At 40.5% G+C, this 22,853-nt stretch overlaps 2 protein-coding genes across 7 annotated transcripts in view; one reads left to right on the top strand and one right to left on the bottom strand.

Moving 5' to 3' along the window:
- Positions 1-16,028, top strand: part of si:dkey-192k22.2 (uncharacterized) — a 31,562-nt gene extending 15,534 nt beyond the window's left edge. The window contains exons 4-12 of one of the 4 annotated variants that reach the window (XM_060916696.1): positions 2,337-2,450; positions 2,585-2,650; positions 4,267-4,311; positions 6,877-6,921; positions 8,380-8,460; positions 8,838-8,870; positions 9,020-9,091; positions 11,065-11,124; positions 11,245-16,028. In XM_060916696.1, the coding sequence (XP_060772679.1) occupies positions 2,337-2,450; positions 2,585-2,650; positions 4,267-4,311; positions 6,877-6,921; positions 8,380-8,460; positions 8,838-8,870; positions 9,020-9,091; positions 11,065-11,124; positions 11,245-11,291 (563 nt within the window). In that variant the 3' untranslated portion in view covers positions 11,292-16,028. Of the gene's footprint in view, positions 1-2,336; positions 2,451-2,584; positions 2,651-4,266; positions 4,312-6,876; positions 6,922-8,379; positions 8,461-8,761; positions 8,871-9,019; positions 9,092-11,064; positions 11,125-11,244 lie in introns of those variants that run through there. The other 3 variants (XM_060916697.1, XM_060916698.1, XM_060916699.1) reach the window with 3 other exon arrangements.
- A 1,978-nt stretch (positions 16,029-18,006) lies between these two features.
- The window catches only part of fam114a1 (family with sequence similarity 114 member A1), a 37,100-nt gene continuing 32,253 nt past the window's right edge, over positions 18,007-22,853 (bottom strand). For all 3 annotated transcript variants that reach the window (XM_060916692.1, XM_060916694.1, XM_060916693.1), the window contains exon 13: positions 18,007-19,552. In XM_060916692.1, the coding sequence (XP_060772675.1) occupies positions 19,409-19,552 (144 nt within the window). In that variant the 3' untranslated portion in view covers positions 18,007-19,408. The remainder of the gene's footprint in view (positions 19,553-22,853) is intronic.

Here is a 22,853-nt window from a genome sequence, read left to right as displayed (position 1 = left end):
TGTGCATTTTTCAACAGTGAAATGTGACTCCATTGCCTTCATGATGAGTTTTAGAAACTTCAGGATCGAGACTCCCACAAGACAATGGCCCACATATTCAATATCAATTTACTTCTCACTGTCTTCCTTTGCTCCCTTCCTACCTCTCTATCCTCATCACGTCTTACATTTGGAGTCTAAAGGTTAGCCAAGGCCATATTTCACTCTGTCTATTGATTCTGGCAGAGATGATGACAGCACTGCTTCATATTTCACCTCTGCTGCTGATAAATTTATTGTCCTGATACGTCCCTCTAATCTGCTGAGAGCCGGCTTGCTGCAAAGCCACAAATCCCTTTAGGCAGTCGGAGTCATTTAGGGAGAGAAAGTTAGCATGGGTTCAGAAAGTTAAGAGAAAAGAGTGTGAAAACAGTGAGGGTTCATTCTGACGAGAAACAGAATGAATGAGAGAAACATTTTTCAATATCTTCATCTTCTCTTATAAATAAGTTACATAATCCACATGTAAAATTTATACTTTTTTATACGTTTATGTTATGTTCATTTATTTTTCTCATATTGGTCACATGTAGGGCTTTATTTTCAAACGTGATTTGTATGTTTCTTGTTTTTGTTTTGTTAAATTTAAAATCATGTTCATTTTATTAAAATTGTTAAATCAGAAAATGTGATTTTACATGATTCTTATTTTCTTATTATTTTATATTCAGATGTTAATTTTCACAAAGATAGTCCGTGTTTTTTATTTTCACATTTTCTCCACAAGTTTGATTCATTTTCACAATTTTTTTTTACACGTGGTGCACGTTTTTTTTTAAATATTTACACGTCATTTCCCCCCATGATTCATTTATTTTCACATGTTAATTTTTACATGTAGTTTCACACGTTCATTTTCATTTGTGATTTTTACACAATTTATTTACTTCCATGTGTGATTTTTTTCCCCCACATGATTCTTAAATTTGTAGGGGTTTTTTCATGACTCGTTTATTTTTACATGATCATTCTTTAATTTGCATGTGCAATTACAGGATATAAGAGATTATTGTTTACATAATCCCATGTGGAAATATTGATGATCATATGTTCAATATAGGGCGGCACGGTGGTGTAGTGGTTAGCACTGTCACCTCACAGCAAGAAGGTCCTGGGTTCGAGCCCAGCTATCGGCGAGGACCTTTCTGTGCAGAGTTTGCATGTTCTCCCTGTGTCTGTGTGGGTTTCCTCTGGGTGCTCCGGTTTCCCCTACAGTTCAAAGACATGCGGTTAGGTTAATTGGTGGCTCTAAATTGACCGTAGGTGTGACTGTGAGTGTGAATGGTTGTTTGTCTCCGAATGAATGCTTATTGTACGTCGATAAATTAAACCAAGTTTATAGACTGCAGCTCTACACACTTAACGAATGCTAGATACTAAGAACACTTGCTATTTAGCAAACTGACTAGCTAACATTCTTGCTAATTAGTGCACAGTCCTCGGAAACTGATTGCTTTTGATCCTGAGGTGCTGCAGAGGTGAGTTTATTCCTGTTTTTAGCTTCTCTTTAACTGAACCTCAGTCCTTAGCTAATGTGTCATTTGTGGCTTTGCGACTGAGCATCGTTAGCTAAATTTATTTGGGAGGTCAAATTTTGATAAAGTTATCTCGATACCCTAGTCGTCATCATGTTAGCGTTCATCTGAATCTCTTCTTTTGGATAATTTGATAGGGATGATGTATGAAACATGCTTTGCACAATTGTTGTGTAGCTACTAGCTAATTTTCATCTGTAGCCCCTGAGCAGGCAAGCAAAGACAAAATTATTTGATTTCTTTCACATAATTCTGTATTGAAATCTTATTAATTATTTAACTTAATGAATGAATTAGGTTTTAGTTATAGCTTTTTTACCAGGTGATTAAAATTTGGTCAATTTGGGCAGCACGGTGGTGTAGTGGTTAGCACTGTCGCCTCACAGTAAGAAGGTCCTGGGTTTGAGCCCAGTGGCTGACAGCGGCCTTTCTGTGTGGAGTTTGCATGTTCTCCCCGTGTCTGCGTGGGTTTCCTCCGGGTGCTCCGGTTTCCCCCACAGTCCAAAGACATGCAGGTTAGGTTAATTGGTGGCTCTAAATTGACCGTAGGTGTGAATGTGAGTGTGAATGGTTGTGTGTCTCTGTGTGTCAGCCTTGTGATGACCTGGCGACTTGTCCAGTGTGTACCCCGTCTCTCACCCATAGTCAGCTGGGATAGGCTCCAGCTTGCCTGTGACCCCATATAGGATAAGTGGCTACAGACAATGGATGGATGGATGTTCATAAGGGTGCTCATGACCACTCGTCTCCCTGTGTTCTCAGTGATTCAGTGGAGTGTCATTACCATTGTGTGGTTGGTTCTGGTGGTAATGGTGATCGTATTGGTCCTTCTGGGAGTCAGAGATCAGGTCTTTAAGAACAGACACTGCAACAAAAGTAAGTCTATTAACTTTTGTCAAGATGTGAGGCTAAAATTGAGTCTACTACTGCTAGTTCCGTTCCTTGATGATTCTTCGGCTTGATGACCTGTGAGAAGATACTAAACCCACCTCAAATTTCTAAATTTCTAGAAAAGGTGATACCGATTCTACCCCCTGCCAATCAGCCAAAGACGTTTTCCAATCGCCGAGTTAAATGTGAGTAATTTAAATACTTCCAAACATATTAGTGAATCATTCGATCATTCCTGGTCTGGGATCAATACTCTTAATCAAAACTCTTAACTCTTGATGGTACATGACGTGTCATGGAATTACATTTTAGACCTTAAGTTTCATTTATGCATCTTGCATTATTTTTAAAGACATATGATATTTACTGGGTGCAAAATACACAATAAAAGTAATAACGATGTGCTGTTGATGGTACCATCCAGGGGACACTTTATTTGCAAGAGTGTACCACATTCAGTGGTCGAGTTGTAAAATCAAACCGGGGGGATGGTGGGAAACTGGTTTGCTTTTAGGAGGGTTTGCACACAACGTAGGTCTGTGGACCTTGTTCATTTACCAGACATACAGTATTTTGTGCTGATAAAGTGTGTAGTACACACTGTGTACTCTTTTTATTGTTGTAAAAAACATAATACACTGGTATTTTACTGTAAAACATGCACAGTGTGGATGTCATGTGTCATATTTAGTCAGTCTCCTGGCTGACATACCTACCACATTCTCCATATTAGGGTGAAATGCAGATGACAAATTTGAAGTGTAACTTCATAGTCATGGTAGGCTCCTTTTAAATCGTTTGGTAAATAATTTATTAAAACCTCAGCAGGCAATGTAAATGAACAACTGAATCTTTTCATACCAAGTCAATAGAATTTTTATTCAAAGCTGAACATTGGGAACATTGAGTTAAATACAGAGGTAGGTAGGGAACCAATAAGCTAAAACAAGCAACAGTAAATTGTAAATCAGCCTTACATGTTGTGACCGGCTCTCTAATGAGGCAATGAAGCCTTCAAAACTGCTAGTGTCGTTTATTTTAGCCTTCCTGTCTTGAATAACACTTTATGTTGCCTGAAGAATAACAAACGAACGTCCAGGATGATTAAATTAATGGCCTTATACAAGAAATCAAAGCTAACATGAACCTGAGTAAGCTATCGATAGCTGGCTAGACTCCAAACTAACATTCATTATGATAGCTGTGTTGTTATCCGCCGCCCACAAATTAGGCTACATATCGGTAACTTTACAACATGATAGTGGGCTCACAGAAAGTGTGACTGATATTCGTAACTCTTGACTTACCTCCTGAAATGTTTTTTTCTTGCGATCTTAAATCCGAACTTGCTTAGGTCTTGCTGTCCACTCTGCTTGGCCATGATGCTGCAATCCGCTGCTGTCACTGACGCCGAATGAAATAAAAAATAACGGAACCCCAACTGAATGTCACCTCCTCAAACGCTTCGCTTGCGCATGCCGTCTCTCGCGGTAGCTTATTGTATGCTCAGTTTCAGCAAAGCTACTGTACGTGGAATGGCATTTCTAATTCCAATGTTAAATAGAGGTAATGTCCACATTTATTGATAAAATTGCTCAAGGGAAGGGAGGGGGGATGCCCGTTTTAGAGGGGGGATGATTTTGACCATTTTTTATTCCAGGGGGGATGGCATCCCCCCCATCCCCCCTCAACTCGAGTACAGACCACATTCAACAGCCATGTAGAGAAGTGAACTAGGTGAAACGTTACAGGAAGTTATGAAATAATACTCATATAATTCTCTCATTTTGTTGTTGTTCAGCTTTAAGTGATTTGCCTGATGATGTATCAACGATAAGCATAGAAGGTAAGTGTGGAAAGGATCTGTGCTTGTGCCTGTAGGGGTATGTTTGCTGGTTCATCCATAGGGGCAGGTTTGTACAGAGCCCAGCCAGATATACAGTATCAGCTGTTTATCAAATGCTGAAATCCTCGTTCACACTCCATATATTGTAAATTCTTTGGAAATACTAATCATGCTTTTTGAATGAATAATGATTTAAGGGAATGTTGCTATTTATTGTGCTTCTTTTTGTGTTATTTTGTTCTTATGCGTCTATTTTAGTCCCTGTTCCTTGCATTTTGCACTGCCAGTACAGAGAGCTGCTAAACTGTGTTTTGTTCTATCTATCTATCTATCTATCTATCTATCTATCTATCTATCTATCTATCTATCTATCTATCTATCTATCTATCTATCTATCTATCTAGATTTTATGAAACTACATCATTTTATTCTTTTATGTTCATGTTATAGTGGTCAAAAATGGGAATTGCAACAAGTGTCTATAAAGGCCCACTGGGGCAGGAATCATGCTGCCCGATGCTCGGGGGAGGAGCACTGAACAAGACAGATAATAACAGGGTTGCCAGGTTCTTATGCCAAATTAGGCTGCCAATGAATTGTTTTATAGCAAAAAATCAGAATTAAGAAGAAGAAGAAACCTTTATTCATCACATGCACACTTCAAGCACAGTGAAATTCATCCTCTGCATTTAACCCATCTGAAGCAGTGAACACACGCACACACTCAGAGCAGTGGGCAGCCACACCAGAGCGCCCAGGGAGCAGTCAGGGGTCAGGTACCTTGCTTAAGGGCACCTCAGCCCAAGGCCGCCCCACGTCAACCTAACTGCATGTCTTTGGATTGTGGGGGAAACCAGAGCACCCAGAGGAAACCCCACGCAGACATGGAGAGAACATGCAAACTCCACACAGGAAGGCCCTCGCCAGCCGCTGGGTTTGAACCCGGAACCTTCTTGCTGTGAGGCGACCATGCTAGCCACTACACCATCGTGCCACCCGGTATTAAATCTAATACAGGGGGATGAGAATTTATGGAGTGGATAGGCCAGGGGAAGCCATTAGGCCAGGGGAAGCCATGACCTAATGGTTAGAGAAGCAGCATTGAAACCAAAAGATTGTTGGTTCGATTCCCTGGACCAGTAGGAATGGCTGAAGTCCTGGGTATGACTTTAAACTTCAACCAGTGGTAAGTCTCAGGTCCAGGAGGACTTGAGTATTGGGGAAAGTGGAGTTACCCCTTAATCACCATTGCTCCCAAGTCTGCTCTGACCCAGAGTGGTAGCACCTGCCTGGGTTCCAGCTATGGGTTAAATAGTATATCACCAATAAGGCGCTAGCAGCAGGGCACTTTTTGGTGCAATGTGACAGATGAACCCAACAGGGTCAATGGCACACCACCAGATGGCATGTGGAAGAGCCACTCAAATGGCCAACAGATGGCATCACTCAGCAAGTCAGTTGTCACTGCAGGGCAACTTCCATACCGATCAGGTCTGTGGCACATTTGTGCACCACTTGGCATCAGGTCTTGAAGTCCAAACAGACAACACGATGGGGGCATGACATCATTTGTCTAAGCTTACTGTGCAAGGCACTTTATTAGGAGAGGAGAATGGTATACGAGAGCTCATGAGGCCAGGCATTCCATGGTGGCTCAGTCGGGCCATTCGTGCTGCTGCTGCAGACAGCTCTGTCGCTCTGGTATGAACCTCATGGCCCATCTGCATTTCTGCGCATCCTAATGAATCAGTTATCATTGTTAGCGACAGACAGCTGACGATGATGAGGAGGAATGGCTGGACGTGCCCTTGAGCAAGGCACCTAACCCCCAACTGCTCTGGGTAAGTTGGATGTCACTCTGGATAAGAGCGTTTGCTAAATACCTGTAATGTAATGTAATGTAATGGATAATGTCGCTATATTAGAAATGTGTGTGCACCACGGTGACTTTGTTTCTCCATGCTAAGAAATGCTGAGGAAAAATATCTTCCTTTTTGAATGACCCGGGTTTTTTGGCTAGTTTCAATCTGTTGTGTGTGAGGTTTTTTTTTTTTTAATGTAGTTAGGCTAAAACCTGGCAACCCTGGTTAATGATATTTTCTCTTTGGCATTTGCCTCACAAATTAGAAACACATCTGCTGTATCGAACACAATTATGTCTAAAACTGCTGGATGACTCTTGAATCTGAACTGTCTATTATAGGGTTTCTTTTAAAAATTCACTAGACAGGAGCCTATAGCATAAACCAAATGTCATTGCTTCTTGCCCTGACACAGCAAATTCTATAGCCAGGACCTGCTCCCAGACTTTTGGAAAATTTTTGTAGGCACAAAAAAGCAAGCCAAGCCTTTCTTCTATCTTCTGTACATTTACAGCTCTTTGAGTGAAAAGAAAAATCCTATAAATAAATAAATGCACAGGATTTTGAGGACTACATGAAAGGAATACACACAAGTTTCGGTCTTCTCAATACGAGTTCAAGAGAACAAAGGTTTTCTTAGTACAGTGAGTGTGAGCATTGTGTTTCTATCAAATCTGACAGCCTTTAAAATGTCTGTGTGCAGATAAAGAACTGTTCTTGGACAAGAGGCCATCAGATTACTCAAGAGGTAAGGAAAAGGCACTAGTTTCTGATGTAACCCCTTACCCTTCATCAAGTCACACTGGGATTTGTCTAATAATTCATGCTGGCTTTGAAGAAAAGATCAAAAAATACTTTCTAGGCCCTTTCCTTTGATATCTGGGATCTATGGATATTAGCCATAAATGCTTGGTTTCAATCCACATTTCTGTTTGTATATATAAAAAAGCACTGATCCGACTAGAGATGAATTGTTCATCCCCGTACCTAAAGAATTATTTTAATACTTGAAATTAAAACTTAACCTTAATCTGAGCCTTGGTTTCAATACTCTGAGACCTGGTCTTCTAATCAGAGTCTTGGTCTGTGTCTTATTAATCAGAGCCTTGATCTGAGTCTCATGAGTCCAAGTCTTGGTCTGAGTCTCATTCCTCTTAGTCTTGGTCTGAGTCTCACACCTCTTAGTATTGGTCAGAGTCTCATTCCTCTTTGTCTTGGTTGGAGTCTCATTCCTCTTAGTCTTGGTCTGAGTCTCATACCTCTTAGTCTTGGTCTGAGTCTCATACCTCTTAGTCTTGGTCTGAGTCTCATACCTCTTAGTCTTGGTCTGAGTCTCATTCCTCTTAGTCTTGGTCTGAGCCTCATTCCTCTTTGTCTTGGTCTGAGTCTCATTCCTCTTAGTCTTGGTATGAGTCTTATTCCTCTTTGTCTTGATCTGGGTCTCATGAATCAGAGTCTTAATCTGAGTCTCATTCCTCTTAGTCTTGGTCTGAGTCTCATTAATCAGAGTCTTGGTATGAGTCTCATTCCTCTTAGTCTTGGTCTGAGTCTCATTCCTCTTAGTCTTGGTCTGAGTCTCATTCCTCTTAGTCTTGGTTTGAGTCTCTTTAATCAGAGTCTTGGTCTGAGTCTCATTACTCAGAGCCTTGATCTGAGTCTCCTTAGTCAGACCCTTGGTCTGAGTCTTATTTCTCTTAGTTTTGGTCTGAGTCTCATTACTCAGAGCCTTGATCTGAGTCTCCTTAGTCAGAGCCTTGGTCTGAGTCTTATTTCTCTTAGTTTTGGTCTGAGTCTCATTACTCAGAGCCTTGATCTGAGTCTCCTTAGTCAGAGCCTTGGTCTGAGTCTTATTTCTCTTAGTTTTGGTCTGAGTCTCATTACTCAGAGCCTTGGTCTGAGTCTCATTATTCAGAGCCTTGGTCTGAATCTCTTTAGTTAGAGCCTTGATCTGAGTCTCATTAGTCAGTGCCTTGGTCTGAGTCTTATTCCTCTTAGTCTTCATCTGAGTCTCATTTGTCAGAGCCTTGGTCTGAGTCTTATTCCTCTTAGTCTTGGTCGGAGTCTCATTAGTCAAAGTCTTAGTCTGAGTCTCATTTGTCTTAGTCTTGGTCTGGGTTAGTCAGAATCTCAGTGAGGTCCTTTCTGGATTGTAGTTCATTGTTTTAGAGCTTTGGTTAAATCCATACTCAAGTATTCTTACTTCCAGGTCATGCAACATCTCATCAAAAGCACTCTTTGGCTTCTACTAAAAGGTTTCTTCAGGTTTTTCAAGAATCGTACCAGAGAGGTGAGAGTTGTATAAAAGGCTGTGTGAGCTTTAGCCCATGATGGCACTTTAACCTCCTAGGGCTTAGCAGTCACATGCGTGGACAGCACTTTTTAGAAATTCGGAACAAGAATCCACATATGTGGACATACTTTTTCTCTAAAAGTACATCTTATCAAAAGATGATGCTTAGTTTTTATTCTAATCAGGTTCTAATAAGCCCAAATAGCAAAGAGAAATAAAAAATGCATGTAAAAAAAACAGCTTGGGCCTTAGGAGGTTAAAACATATGTGTGTGTGTGTGTGTGTGTGTTTGTTGCAGAATACTTTATCTACTACCACCTTACAGTAATGCCTGAATACATTCTTCTCTATTTCTGATTCCTGTGTTTACCCAGTCCTCTCTCCAATTCCTGAGCTATCTGCAACAGGTATAACATGCAACTCCTTCATTTAAACATCACACTCATCCTTAGACTATATTGCGACTAGAATACAAATACATCACTACTTTTCTTTTCCAATTTTCCAAATTGTTATACACTTGCTGTTACATGTCCATGTCTGTGTCATATCTCAGATGTTTCACTGGGAGAAAATGAAGATGAATGTGATGAAGAAGCAATGTCTGATGATGTAATAACAGAAGACGGTCAGTGCATAGATAAAGATAAATAAGATCTTGGAAATGGTTCTTTTCAGTCACAGTTTTAGTTGTAGGACAATTGTAAATCTCAAACTTTCCATTATATTCAAGCAAGCCAGCTTACAGCATACAAAATACCTTAGACACATAGATGTGAATGAGATACAATTACTGGGATATGCTGTCGACAAAAATAAAAAAAAATCAAAAATAAAGAAGGACCTTATAGTATTATACAAACAGATGGGTGACAAAGTTAAAACCAGTGTGTTAATCAGGCATTGGGCTTCAGTGAACCTTGATGGAGGTTCATTTTCCTTTAGTTTGTCACCTGTGGAACAAATAGCACCTGCAAAAAAAAAAGAAAATATGATTCCAAAAAAGTTGGGACAAAGTACAAATTGTAAATAAAAACAGAATGCAATGATGTGGAAGTTTCAAAATTCCATATTTTATTCAGAATAGAACATAGATGACATATCAAATGTTTAAACTGAGAAAATGTATCATTTAAAGAGAAAAATTAGGTGATTTTAAATTTCATGACAACAACACATCTCAAAAAAGTTGGGACAAGGCCATGTTTACCACTGTGAGACATCCCCTTTTCTCTTTACAACAGTCTGTAAACGTCTGGGGACTGAGGAGACAAGTTGCTCAAGTTTAGGGATAGGAATGTTAACCCGTTCTTGTCTAATGTAGGATTCTAGTTGCTCAACTGTCTTAGGTCTTTTTTGTCGTACCTTCCGTTTTATGATGCGCCAAATGTTTTCTCTGGGTGAAAGATGTGGACTGCAGGCTGGCCAGTTCAGTACCCGGACCCTTCTTCTATGCAGCCATGATGCTGTAATTGATGCAGTATGTGATTTGGCATTGTCATGTTGGAAAATGCAAGGTCTTCCCTGAAAGAGACATCATCTGGATGGGAGCATATGTTGCTCTAGAACCTGGATATACCTTTCAGCATTGATGGTGTCTTTCCAGATGTGTAAGCTGCCCATGCTACACGCACTAATGCAACCCCATACCATCAGAGATGCAGGCTTCTGAACTGAGCGCCGATAACAACTTGGGTCGTCCTTCTCCTCTTTAGTCCAAATGACACGGCGTCCCTGATTTCCATAAAGAACTTCACATTTTGATTCGTCTGACCACAGAACAGTTTTCCACTTTGCCACAATCCATTTTAAATGAGCCTTGGCCCAGAGAAGACGTCTGCGCTTCTGGATCATGTTTAGATACGGCTTCTTCTTTGAACTATAGAGTTTTAGCTGGCAACGGCGGATGGCACGGTGAATTGTGTTCACAGATAATGTTCTCTGGAAATATTCCTGAGCCCATTTTGTGATTTCCAATACAGAAGCATGCCTGTATGTGATGCAGTGCCGTCTAAGGGCCCGAAGATCACGGGCACCCAGTATGGTTTTCCGACCTTGACCCTTATGCACAGAGATTCTTCCAGATTCTCTGAATCTTTTGATGATATTATGCACTGTAGATGATGATATGTTCAAACTCTTTGCAATTTTACACTGTCAAACTCCTTTCTGACATTGCTCCACTATTTGTCGGCACAGAATTAGAGGGATTGGTGATCCTCTTCCCATCTTTACTTCTGAGAGCCACTGCCACTCCAAGATGCTCTTTTTATACCCAGTCATGTTAATGACCTATTGCCAGTTGACCTAATGAGTTGCAATGTGGTCCTCCAGCTGTTCCTTTTTTGTACCTTTAACTTTTCCAGCCTCTTATTGCCCCTGTCCCAACTTTTTTGAGATGTGTTGCTGGCATGAAATTTCAAATGAGCCAATATTTGACATGAAATTTCAAAATGTATATATCTTTAATTAGAACATTAAAATGAAGGTGTACAGAAAGATATGAGAGATATTTTGGTTTTAAAGGTAGAGACGTGACGTGTGTGTGTGTGTGTGTGTGTGTGTGTGTGTGTGTGTGTGTGTGTATGTTTTGTCCTACAGAATTTGAGATGTGTCTGGATGTCCCCCTAACCCCAGCAAACACACACTTGGAGAACTTCAGTGAGTCACTTCAGTGAGCTTTTGATTGAAAATAGCCGGAAATCTATTTCCAGAGAAATACTGCAATGTAAGTTATTGGGCATCGGTTTAATGACCCCTTTTTTCTTTCTTTCTTTTTAGCTTTCCTGCACCATCGTAGCCATCCATCTGTGGAAAGCTGCTATTAGTCAAAAAGTCCAGGAGCAAAGGATATAAAAAGATATCCAACACTTTAATTCCAGTGCTATTTCTCACATTCACATTAACTTCCCCTCACGGCTTATCCATAGATATACGAGAACAATAGAGGGCTCATTAGGTGATGATCTTGACAATCCATCCCCCCCATATATATATATATATATATATATATATATATATATATATATATATATATATATATATATATATATATATATTCTTCTTCTTCTTCTTTTGGCTGCTCCCGATTAGGGGTCGCCACAGTGGATCTTTCGTCTCCATTGCTCCCTGTCTTCCGCATCCTTCTCTACCAGACCTGCCACTTGTCCTCTCTCACCACATCCATGTATCTCCTCTTTGGCCTTCCTCATTTTCGTCCTCGTTTTCGTAATATATATATATATATATATATATATATATATATAAAATTACAGTACTGTGCTAAAGTCTGAGGCACCCTATTTTTTTACTTACAAACTTTGTTATAGATTTCTATTTGATGACTTCTACATTTTCGAGTCAGTACAAAAACATTTCAGAGTCCAAACATTTGTTTTCCAGCACAAAATTAAATGTTACAGGGAAAAAACGTTTGTATCTGAGCAGCATATTCCATAAGAGCGCACTTTTCAGATTAAAAAAGAAAACATAATGAAGGCTGCTGGGTTTTGGTGCAAAATGAAGACGCGAGTGTGAGAGTCAAAGTGTCCAGAAGAACTGCAGCTGGTTCTGTAAGATGCTCAGTAAAACCTACAGCTCATTTCCTTATAAAACTGCACTCATTGTACCTGAGACTACTATTTATTTTTAAACCAAAGGGTCGTCTCACACCAAATATTGACTTTGTTAAATTTATTATGGTTTACTGCTTACTGTTCATAGTATTTTTTTAATCTTGAAACATTTCATTTCATTATTTTTAAACCATTTTTGGTGTAGGTGCAATAGGCTTATCAAATCAGTCTCATGTAAAAAGGGATCAGTCTCATAAATTCATTAATCATTAATTCAAGTGTCTAATAGTTTATAGCTAAACTATTAAAATCAATGGAATAACTTAGTGGTGATGTTGCTATAGTTTTAGTGAGTATTGTAGCACTAATGTAATACGTTTACTCTAGATCTATAACATTCATATAACAACCAAATAGGCGAAGGCAATTAGAATACTTGTTTGGCAGAGGTTGGCACTCAGTGAATGTTGTAGCAATAGACAGGACACAGTTTATTCCAAAGATACCATTTATTGAAATAGCTGACACAAATTAGCAAACGAATACTGATCAGATATAGCAACAATAGCAGCCAAGGAATAATTCAATATAAATGGTGATACAATGTATGCAGGTAATAATCAGTAGTGTATGTGATGAGAACTAAGGCACTAATGGTGATCAGAAGTAATAGCTATATGCAAGTTTACAGTGTAGGGGCAAGTGGATGTTAAAATGTGAGAGGGAAATCACGTGTTTGTGTGTCTGTGTGAGAGTGTGTGTGTAAGAGTGTAGGAGTGTGTGTGTGTGTGTGTGTGTGTGTGTGTGTGTGTGTGTGTGTGTGTGTGTGTGTGTGTGTGTGTGTGAGAGAGAGAGAGAGAGTGTAGGCGTGTGTGCGTGAGCCTTTGTGCTAGGTTCCGCCTGAAGGGGGATGGGCAACAAGGAGAGCACACAAGGAAGAGAGAGACAAAGGATCTGTAGCTTAAAACTAGTCCAGCTAAACTTCTACTCAACGCTTAGCTACTCCTGAAATCCCAATGTTGAGGAGTGTAGTGCGATGGAGGGAGTTAAAGAGAGAATGAGAAAGAGAGAGAACGCATGCACGATCTAACTAAATACGGATAGTAAATAAAGCAAATCAAACAACACATGGTTTAAGACTGACTTTCATGTGAATCAAAATGCGTACATTTAAACCATGAATGAATTCAAATAAACAACACTCTTCACATTAACTAGCCACAACTAAGACTAACAATTGCCCAGATGCCAGCCTTACTTGAGATCGCTCTTGCTTGGTGACTGAAAGTGCGTCGTCTGTTATCCGAAGACAGCATGGAGCTCAGGTCCAGGGAGAAAACAGTTCTGTTCCTTTTGCTTTTACAGCTCGTCAGCTGAAGATCTTCGGTGTCCCGTCGGTCATCCGATGATCTGGAAGGAATCTTGTTTGTAGTTCGTCGACGTTGCGAAAGGGAAAAGGGATCCGGTCGCCTTTTCTCTTTAAAATACTCCGTGGGCTGCAGTAACTAACCGGTTCAGTTATTATTACAACTATGCGAAGATCAAATACATTGAACTTTGGCTAAAGGTCCGGTATCAATAGCTTGTTCTTTGTTCTTTAGCACAGATGCAATGACGTCTCTTTCACGCGTGGAAGATCCACCGCCAGAGAGAAGGAATTTTGATTCCGCCGCGGGTTTAAAGCACAGTCGTAACATCATTGTATTTGGTATCCGGTATCATCTCTGTATCCAATACCATTACAGGGAGTCAGAAGAATAGACGGAGATAGAACATGGCATCGAGTACAGGGATTGGTGTGTTCATTGCTGTACAGTGAAAGGGAGAAGATGGTTCATAAATGGTTACTATGGCTACAGCATGGCAATCCATCCCTACATTGGTCTACAGCATTTCTTTACATGTGCCTAAGACTTTTGCAGAGTACTGTGTGTTTATATATATATATATATATATATATATATATATATATATATATATATATATATATATATATGCTGCCATATTTGCTGTAGGTCAAATTCGACATCATTAGTAAATAGAAAATCCATGACATGCACTTTAAAAGTGTTGTGTTGATTGAACATAATTACTGAGAATCAGTGAGACAAGACAAATAACTAAAACTTCTACTGACAAGTTGAACGCTAAAGTACACCTGAGAAAAAAAATGAACAAATTCCAACCAGCCATCCATTATCCGTAACTGCTTATCCTGTGCAGGGTCGCAGGCAAGCTGGAGCCTATCCCAGCTGACTACGGGCGAAAGGCGGGGTACACCCTGGACAAGTCGCCAGGTCATCGCAGGGCTGACACACAGAGACACACAACCATTCACACTCACATTCACACCTACGGTCAATTTAGAGTCACCAGTTAACCTAACCTGCATGTCTTTGGACTGTGGGGGAAACCGGAGCACCCGGAGGAAACCCACGCGGACACGGGGAGAACATGCAAGCTCCACACAGAAAGGCCCCTGTCAGCCACTGGGCTCGAACCCAGAACCTTCTTACTGTGAGGCGACAGTGCTAACCACTACACCACCATGCCGTCCAAATTGACCAAATTTTAATCACCTGGTAAAAAAAAGCTATAACTAAAACCTCATCTCATTATCTCTAGCCGCTTTATCCTTCTACAGGGTCGCAGGCAAGCTGGAGCCTATCCCAGCTGACTATGGGCGAGAGGCGGGGTACACCCTGGACAAGTCACCAGGTCATCACAGGGCTGACACACAGAGACACACAACCATTCACACTCACATTCACACCTACAGTCAATTTAGAGTCACCAGTTAACCTAACCTGCATGTCTTTGGACTGTGGGGGAAACCGGAGCACCCGGAGGAAACCCACGCGGACACGGGGAGAACATGCAAACTCCACACAGAAAGGCCCTCGCCGGCCACGGGGCTCGAACCCGGACCTTCTTGCTGTGAGGCGACAGCGCTAACCACTACACCACCGTGCCGCCCCGAGTAAAACCTAATTCATTCATTAAGTTAAATAATTAATAAGATTTCAATACAGAATTATGTGAAAGAAATCAAATAATTTTGTCTTTGCTTGCCTGCTCAGGGGCTACAGATGAAAATTAGCTAGTAGCTACACAACAATTGTGCAAAGCATGTTTCATACATCATCCCTATCAAATTATCCAAAAGAACAGATTCAGATGAACGCTAACATGATGACGACTAGGGTATCGAGATAACTTTATCAAAATTTGACCTCCCAAATAAATTTAGCTAACGATGCTCAGTCGCAAAGCCACAAACGACACATTAGCTAAGGACTGAGGTTCAGTTAAAGAGAAGCTAAAAACAGGAATAAACTCACCTCTGCAGCACCTCAGGATCAAAAGCAATCAGTTTCTGAGGACTGTGCACTAATTAGCAAGAATGTTAGCTAGTCAGTTTGTTAAATAGCAAGTGTTCTTAGTATCTAGCATTCGTTAAGTGTTTAGAGCTGCAGTATATAAATTTGGTTTAATTTATCGACGTACAATAAGCATTCATTTTTAGTTCTCATCTCATTATCTGTAGCCGCTTTATCCTTCTACAGGGTCGCAGGCAAGCTGGAGCCTATCCCAGCTGACTACGGGAGAAAGGCGGGGTACACCCTGGACAAGTTGCCAGGTCATCACAGGGCCGACACACAGACACAGACAACCATTCACATTCACACCTACGGTCAATTTAGAGTCACCAGTTAACCTAACCTGCATGTCTTTGGACTGTGGGGGAAACCGGAGCACCCGGAGGAAACCCATGCGGACACAGGGAGAACATGCAAACTCCACACAGAAAGGCCCTCGCTGGCCCCGGGGCTCGAACTCAGCCCTTCTTGCTGTGAGGCAACAGCGCTAACCACTACACCACCGTGCCGCACCTCATTTTTAGTTGAATTTAAGTTATTTCTTAATGTTTTTTCCCTGTCAAAATCCTAACATACAGTGCCTTGCAAAAATATTCATCCCCCTTGGTGTTTGTCCTGTTTTGTCGCATTACAAGCTGGAATTAAAATGGATTTTGGGGGGTTAGCAGTATTTGATTTACACAACATGCCTACCACTTTAAAGGTGCACATTTTTTTTTATTGTGCCACAAACAATAATCAAGACGAAAAAACAGAACTCTGGAGTGTGCATAAGTATTCACCCCCCAAAGTCAATACTTTGTAGAGCCACCTTTTGCTACAATTACAGCTGCAAGTCTCTTGGGGTATGTTTCTATTAGCTTAGCACATCTAGCCAATGGGATGTTTGCCCATTCCTCAAGGCAAAACTGCTCCAACTCCTTCATGTTAGATGACTTGTGTTGGCGTACAGCAATCTTCAAGTTATGCCACAGATTCTCAATTGGATTGAGGTTTGGGCTTTGACTAGGCCATTCCAAGACATTTAAAAGTTTCCCTTTAAACCACTCCAGTGTAGCTTTAGCAGTATGTTTAGGGTCATTGTCCTGCTGGAATGTGAACCTTCGTCCCAGTCTCAAACCTCTGGCTGACTCAAACAGGTTTTCCTCCAGAATTGCCCTGTATTTAGTGCCATCCATCTTTCCTTCAGTCCTGACCAGCTTTCCTGTCCCTGCAAATGAAAAACATCCCCACAGCATGATGATGCCACCACCATGCTTCACTGTAGGAATGGTGTTCTCAGGGTGTTGGGTTTGCGCCACACATAGCATTTCCCATGATGGCCAAAAAGATCAATTTTAGTCTCATTTGACCAGAGAATCTTCTTTCGTGTATTTGGAGAGCCTGCCACATGCTGTTGGGCAAACTCCGAATGTGTTTTCTTAAGCAATGGCTTTTTTCTGGCCACACTTCCATAAAGCCCCACTCTGTGGAGTGTACGGCTTAAAGTGGTCCTATGGACAGATACTCCCATCTCCGCTGTGGATCTTTGCAGCTCCTTCCGTGTTATCTTTGGTGTATTTGTTGCATCTCTGATTAATGCCCTCCTTGCCCGGTCTGTGAGTTTTGGTGGGATACCTTCTCTTGTCAGGTTTGTAGTGGTGCCATATTCTTTCAATTTAGCTATAATGGATTTAATGGTGCTCCATGGGATAGTCAAAGTTTGGGATATTTTTTTATAACCCAACCCTGATCTATACTTCTCCACAACTTTGTCTCTGACCTGTTTGGAGGCTCCTTGGTTTTCATGTTGCTTGCTTAGTAGTGTTGCAGAGTCAGGGTCCTTCCAGAACAGGTTGATTTATTCAGACATCATGTGACAGATCATGTGACACTTTGATTGCACACAGGTGGATCTCAATCAACTAATTATGTGACTTACGAAGTGAATTGGTTGGAGCAGCTCTTATTTAGGGGTTTCATACGAAAAGGGGTGAATACTTATGCACACTCCAGATTTCTGTTTTTTCATCTTAATTATTGTTTGTGTCACAATAGAAAACAATTTGCACCTTTAAAGTGGTAGGCATGTTGTGTAAATCAAATGGTGCTAACCCCCCAAAAATCCATTTTAATTTCCAGCTTGTAACGCGACAAAACAGGACAAACACCAAGGGGGATGAATACTTTTGCAAGGCACTGTAAGTATAAAACGAGGACAAAGAAAAATTTGTAAATGTTGGTTAACAGAAAGTGGCACAAATTGGCCTCGTGGCAAATTTACACCGTGCTTGTAAAACTGTAAAAAAAAAAAATTACTGTATTTGGGTTAAAAAAAAAAGTTAAATGCCTGGTCGCATCTGTTTATATTTCGAAACAATTTCATTTGCTATTTTTCATGTTGATGTTACAAAAGGAACTTAAAGAGGCTGTCGAAACAAAAGTCATTTTTATCACTTGTATACAGAGTATTACAGCATAGATTTATTGTCTGTAGAAATATTTTGGTCCATAGTACCAAAATAGAATAGTATAGAATTTGATACATTACTGCAATTTTAGAGATATAAATTTTGTAATTAAAAAAAGGAAAAAAGGGAGAAATCATGTTTAATGTCTGGAAATTTTATTTTATTAATATTGACTGGGTGAGTCACTCAGTAAGGCAACAGGAAAAGTTTATTTGAATTTAATAAAGAATTTTCTGGGAGTTTCGTATACAGTCGTGCACAATGTGTAAATAGTGTTTCTTATTATTTTTTTTCTTTACAAAATTACATTTAAACACTGAACTGGACATGTACTTTGGTGAATTATTAAAAATAAGTCCATTTTTAGCAAATACGATGCTCCAGAACATTTCTTAGTTCTCAATAAATCAATAACTGAGGTACAGAACTATGTCTTTTAATTTACTCACAGATCGAAATTAAATATCTGGTCATAAATGGAAAAGTCTGTACGAATCAACAATATCTACAACATACTTTGCTGGTCAGTTTTAAAACATAAATATGTTCTTGTTCATTACGAAGCAAAGTGAGCGAGCCAAAGCATCAGTTTGAAAATAACACAACAATCAGAAATGATCTAAACAATCCAACCCTTAAAATCAGAACTGTAATTGGAGTTACACAATCACGGATCTTTGGTAATCGATTAAATTCAGTCATGTATAGATTTAACGAAGGATGTTTAACACGTTTTACTTTGTTCATGGTTCATCTTTAGATCTCACCATGCTTCAAAGCAGTTTTAAATAAATACATCTCTCCGGATAAATGTAAACCATAAAAGGGCGTTGTGATGAAGCCGAGTTACTGTTACCACCCTGAAGCTGATGATTTTCCTTTAACAGCGTGTCCCGAAGTGTTTTATTCCCCTTGTACCACAGCACTTTGCCAATTTGTTCCCTCACCAGCCTGTTTTCTTCCTCTTGAACATAAGACAAAAACAAAACTAAACACGCAGCTTATCATGTTCCCTAGAAACTGCAACCTGTAGTGAAGACTTTCCCATGGCGGAAAACGTAAAGTTAAATCATAAGCCTTGACTGATGCAAAACGCTGAGACTGGAGACTCCTTCGCCGTATCAACCAGATCATACGATGTTCGTTTGTTGCTCCGTTACTATAGAAAAAAAAATAACGTTAGCAAGATAAACCTGGGACTTGTGGTAGAAGAAGGAACGCACACAGCTTTGATGAAATGAAGCGTGACCTTGTCGTTATAGTAAAAACATCGTAAAACGTAAAGGAAAGTTAATTGTCAGTGATACAGATGTCACTTTCATAAAACCACGGCCACCTGCAAAATGATTACACGGGGCACTAGTGTTAAAAATATCTTCTTTAAATTCTTCTAGGATGCTTTTTTTCTGATTTATCTGATCCTAAGTGTCTGTGTGTAGATCATTTCATCGAGAAAACTGATACACACACAGACTTGCAGCGCACTGCACTTTGCGTAGACAGTCGCAGAAGGAAATAAATCATGCGCAGGGCGAGCAGGTCAGTCTGTAGGAGCTGGTTCCTGTTCTGGAGCCGGTTCTGGTTTGGCTATTGCCACGGTTCTGCTGGTTTGGATGTGGGAGATCTGCAGAACCGGTAGCAGAAGCTGGAACGCGTTGTGGATGTAGGTCGTGCTGTTCGAACCCTAAAAAGACAAAAAAACACACACACACACACACACACAAAAGCTCAAGAGTCATAGTCATAACTGAACAGTTCATCAAATGAATATAGAAATAACATTTTCTCTGGAACTTACTCTACATCATAGAAACCATATATGGCATCATGTGAACCATCTACTTGATATTTGACATTGACAACTACAACCCCGATTCTAAAAAAGTTGGGACAAAGTACAAACTGTAAATAAAAACGGAATGCAATGATGTGGAAGTTTCAAAATTCCATATTTTATTCAGAATAGAACATAGATGACATATCAAATGTTTAAACTGAGAAAATGTATCATTTAAAGAGAAAAATTAGGTGATTTTTAAATTTCATGACAACAACACATCTCAAAAAAGTTGGGACAAGGCCATGTTTACCACTGTGAGACATCCCATTTTCTCTTTACAACAGTCTGTAAACGTCTGGGGACTGAGGAGACAAGTTGCTCAAGTTTAGGGACAGGAATGTTAACCCATTCTTGTCTAAAGTAGGATTCTAGTTGCTCAACTGTCTTAGGTCTTTTTTGTTGTACAGTATCTTCTGTTTTATGATGCGCCAAATGTTTTCTACGGGTGAAAGATCTGGACTGCAGGCTGGCCAGTTCAGTACCCGGACCCTTCTTCTACACAGCCATGATGCTGTAATTGATGCAGTATGTGGTTTGGCATTGTCATGTTGGAAAATGCAAGGTCTTCCCTGAAAGAGACGTCGTCTGGATGGGAGCATATGTTGCTCTAGAACCTGGATATACCTTTCAGCATTGATGGTGTCTTTCCAGCTGTGTAAGCTGCCCATGCCACACGCACTAATGCAACCCCATACCATCAGAGATGCAGGCTTCTGAACTGAGCGCTGATAACAACTTGGGTCGTCCTTCTCCTCTTTAGTCCGAATGACACGGCGTCCCTGATTTCCATAAAGAACTTCAAATTTTGATTCGTCTGACCACAGAACAGTTTTCCACTTTGCCACAGTCCATTTTAAATGAGCCTTGGCCCAGAGAAGACGTCTGCGCTTCTGGATCATGTTTAGATACGGCTTCTTCTTTGAACTATGGAGTTTTAGCTGGCAACGGCGGATGGCACGGTGAATTGTGTTCACAGATAATGTTCTCTGGAAATATTCCTGAGCCCATTTTGTGATTTCCAATACAGAAGCATGCCTGTATGTGATGCAGTGACGTCTAAGGGCCCGAAGATCACAGGCACCCAGTATGGTTTTCCGGCCTTGACCCTTACGCACAGAGATTCTTCCAGATTCTCTGAATCTTTTGATGATATTATGCACTGTAGATGATGATATGTTCAAACTCTTTGCAATTTTACACTGTCGAACTCCTTTCTGATATTGCTCCACTATTTGTCGGTGCAGAATTAGGGGGATTGGTGATCCTCTTCCCATCTTTACTTCTGAGAGCCGCTGCCACTCCAAGACGCTCTTTTTATCCCCAGTCATGTTAATGACCTATTGCCAATTGACCTAATGAGTTGCAATTTGGTCCTCCAGCTGTTCCTTTTTTGTACCTTTAACTTTTCCAGCCTCTTATTGCCCCTGTCCCAACTTTTTTGAGATGTGTTGCTGTCATGAAATTTCAAATGAGCCAATATTTGGCATGAAATTTCAAAATGTCTCACTTTCGACATTTGATATGTTGTCTATGTTTTATTGTGAATACAATATCAGTTTTTGAGATTTGTAAATTATTGCATTCCGTTTTTATTTACAATTTGTAAGTTGTCCCAACTTTTTTGGAATCGGGGTTGTACTTGACATTTTCCCCATCGCAGTAAACTGTTATAATGGTACTATTATAAAGTAATGTTGAACTTTTCATGAAGGAGACATTTATTTAGCATTTATGGAAGGAGTCTACAGTGTCAGTGCTTGCTTTGGAACAGTCAAAGATCCATCCATCCATTATCCATAACCGCTTATCCTGTACAGGGTCGCAGGCAAGCTGGAGCCTATCCCAGCTGACTACGGGCGAAAGGCGGGGTACACCCTGGACAAGTCACCAGGTCATCACAGGGCTGACACATAGACACAGACAACCATTCACACTCACATTCACACCTACGGTCAATTTAGAGTCACCAGTTAACCTAACCTGCATGTCTTTGGACTGTGGGGGAAACCGGAGCACCCGGAGGAAACCCACGCGGACACGGGGAGAACATGCAAACTCCGCACAGAAAGGCCCTCGCCGGCCGCTGGGCTCGAACCCAGAACCTTCTTGCTGTGAGGTGACAGTGCTAACTACTAGTCAGAGAGAAAGCTGTAAATTTCTCTGACATCTTCAGGATCGAGGAGGTTTTCAGGTTTCCTCCAACATCACAAGCTGTGTTTTTTTTTTTTTTTTTTACATCTGACTAACTTACTGAGGTTTAATTATAGCTGCTATAATCGAAGCAATAATAGGATTTTTTTCAAAAAATAGGTACCCTATGGGTCCATGTGGCTACTGTTTATAAATAAAATAGTTTTCTGATACCATGTCCATACGGTGTGTATACACACACAGTATTTACTCTATGAGGCAGTAGCCACAAAAATGAAGTGTAATCCAAAAATGAACAATTTAAAAATCACAGAAGTAAAATATACCAAGTGTCTGTACTTTATATTATTCTACTCTTACGGTTTTCGAAACTGAAACCTCCGAAGTGAGGCTGACATACACACACTGTCGCCATGACCCAAACTCTTATTTCCCGGAAAAGGCCCGGTGCTAGAGCTCAGTGGTCTCAATACTCTTTTCGACAATTTCCTGTAACAACTCGGAAGTGCATCACATCAACATCACACATGGGACCACTGGCCGAAGAAGGCGAGGAAAGGGGGACAACCTGGAGTATATTTTAAAATAGGAACGCACTTTCCCTCGGTAATAAGCATAAACATGTCTGAAAGCGATTTCTTTAGTCTAGTCCATAGGTGGCCAACCCGCGGCTCGCGAGCCACATGCGGCTCTTTGCCTGGTGTCATGCGGCTCTCACCTTCACGTCCAAGTTGGTGTTCGTTTGTGGTTTTATGTGCGTTTTCGCTTCACTGCAGTTAATTACGGTTATTTTATTAAAGGTGCTTCACTTGGTTTCATTACGGTATTTTCACATCATGACAAATGCGCAGGTGCGTTTGGGCGCGCAAGCCTGAGTAGTGGGTGAGTGCTCATTCAGTTTTGATGCCTTGAGTGAGAGTAGAGTATACTGTAAGTGTAAATAGTCATGAGAACACAGAACACATTGAATGAGAAGGTGTGTCCAAACTTTTGG

The sequence above is a fragment of the Neoarius graeffei genome, chromosome 3 (genome assembly GCF_027579695.1).
Source record: "Neoarius graeffei isolate fNeoGra1 chromosome 3, fNeoGra1.pri, whole genome shotgun sequence".
Classification (NCBI taxonomy): domain Eukaryota; kingdom Metazoa; phylum Chordata; class Actinopteri; order Siluriformes; family Ariidae; genus Neoarius; species Neoarius graeffei.
The sequence above is the reverse complement of the archived record's forward strand: the minus strand, read 5'-3'. Positions and strand labels throughout refer to the sequence as shown.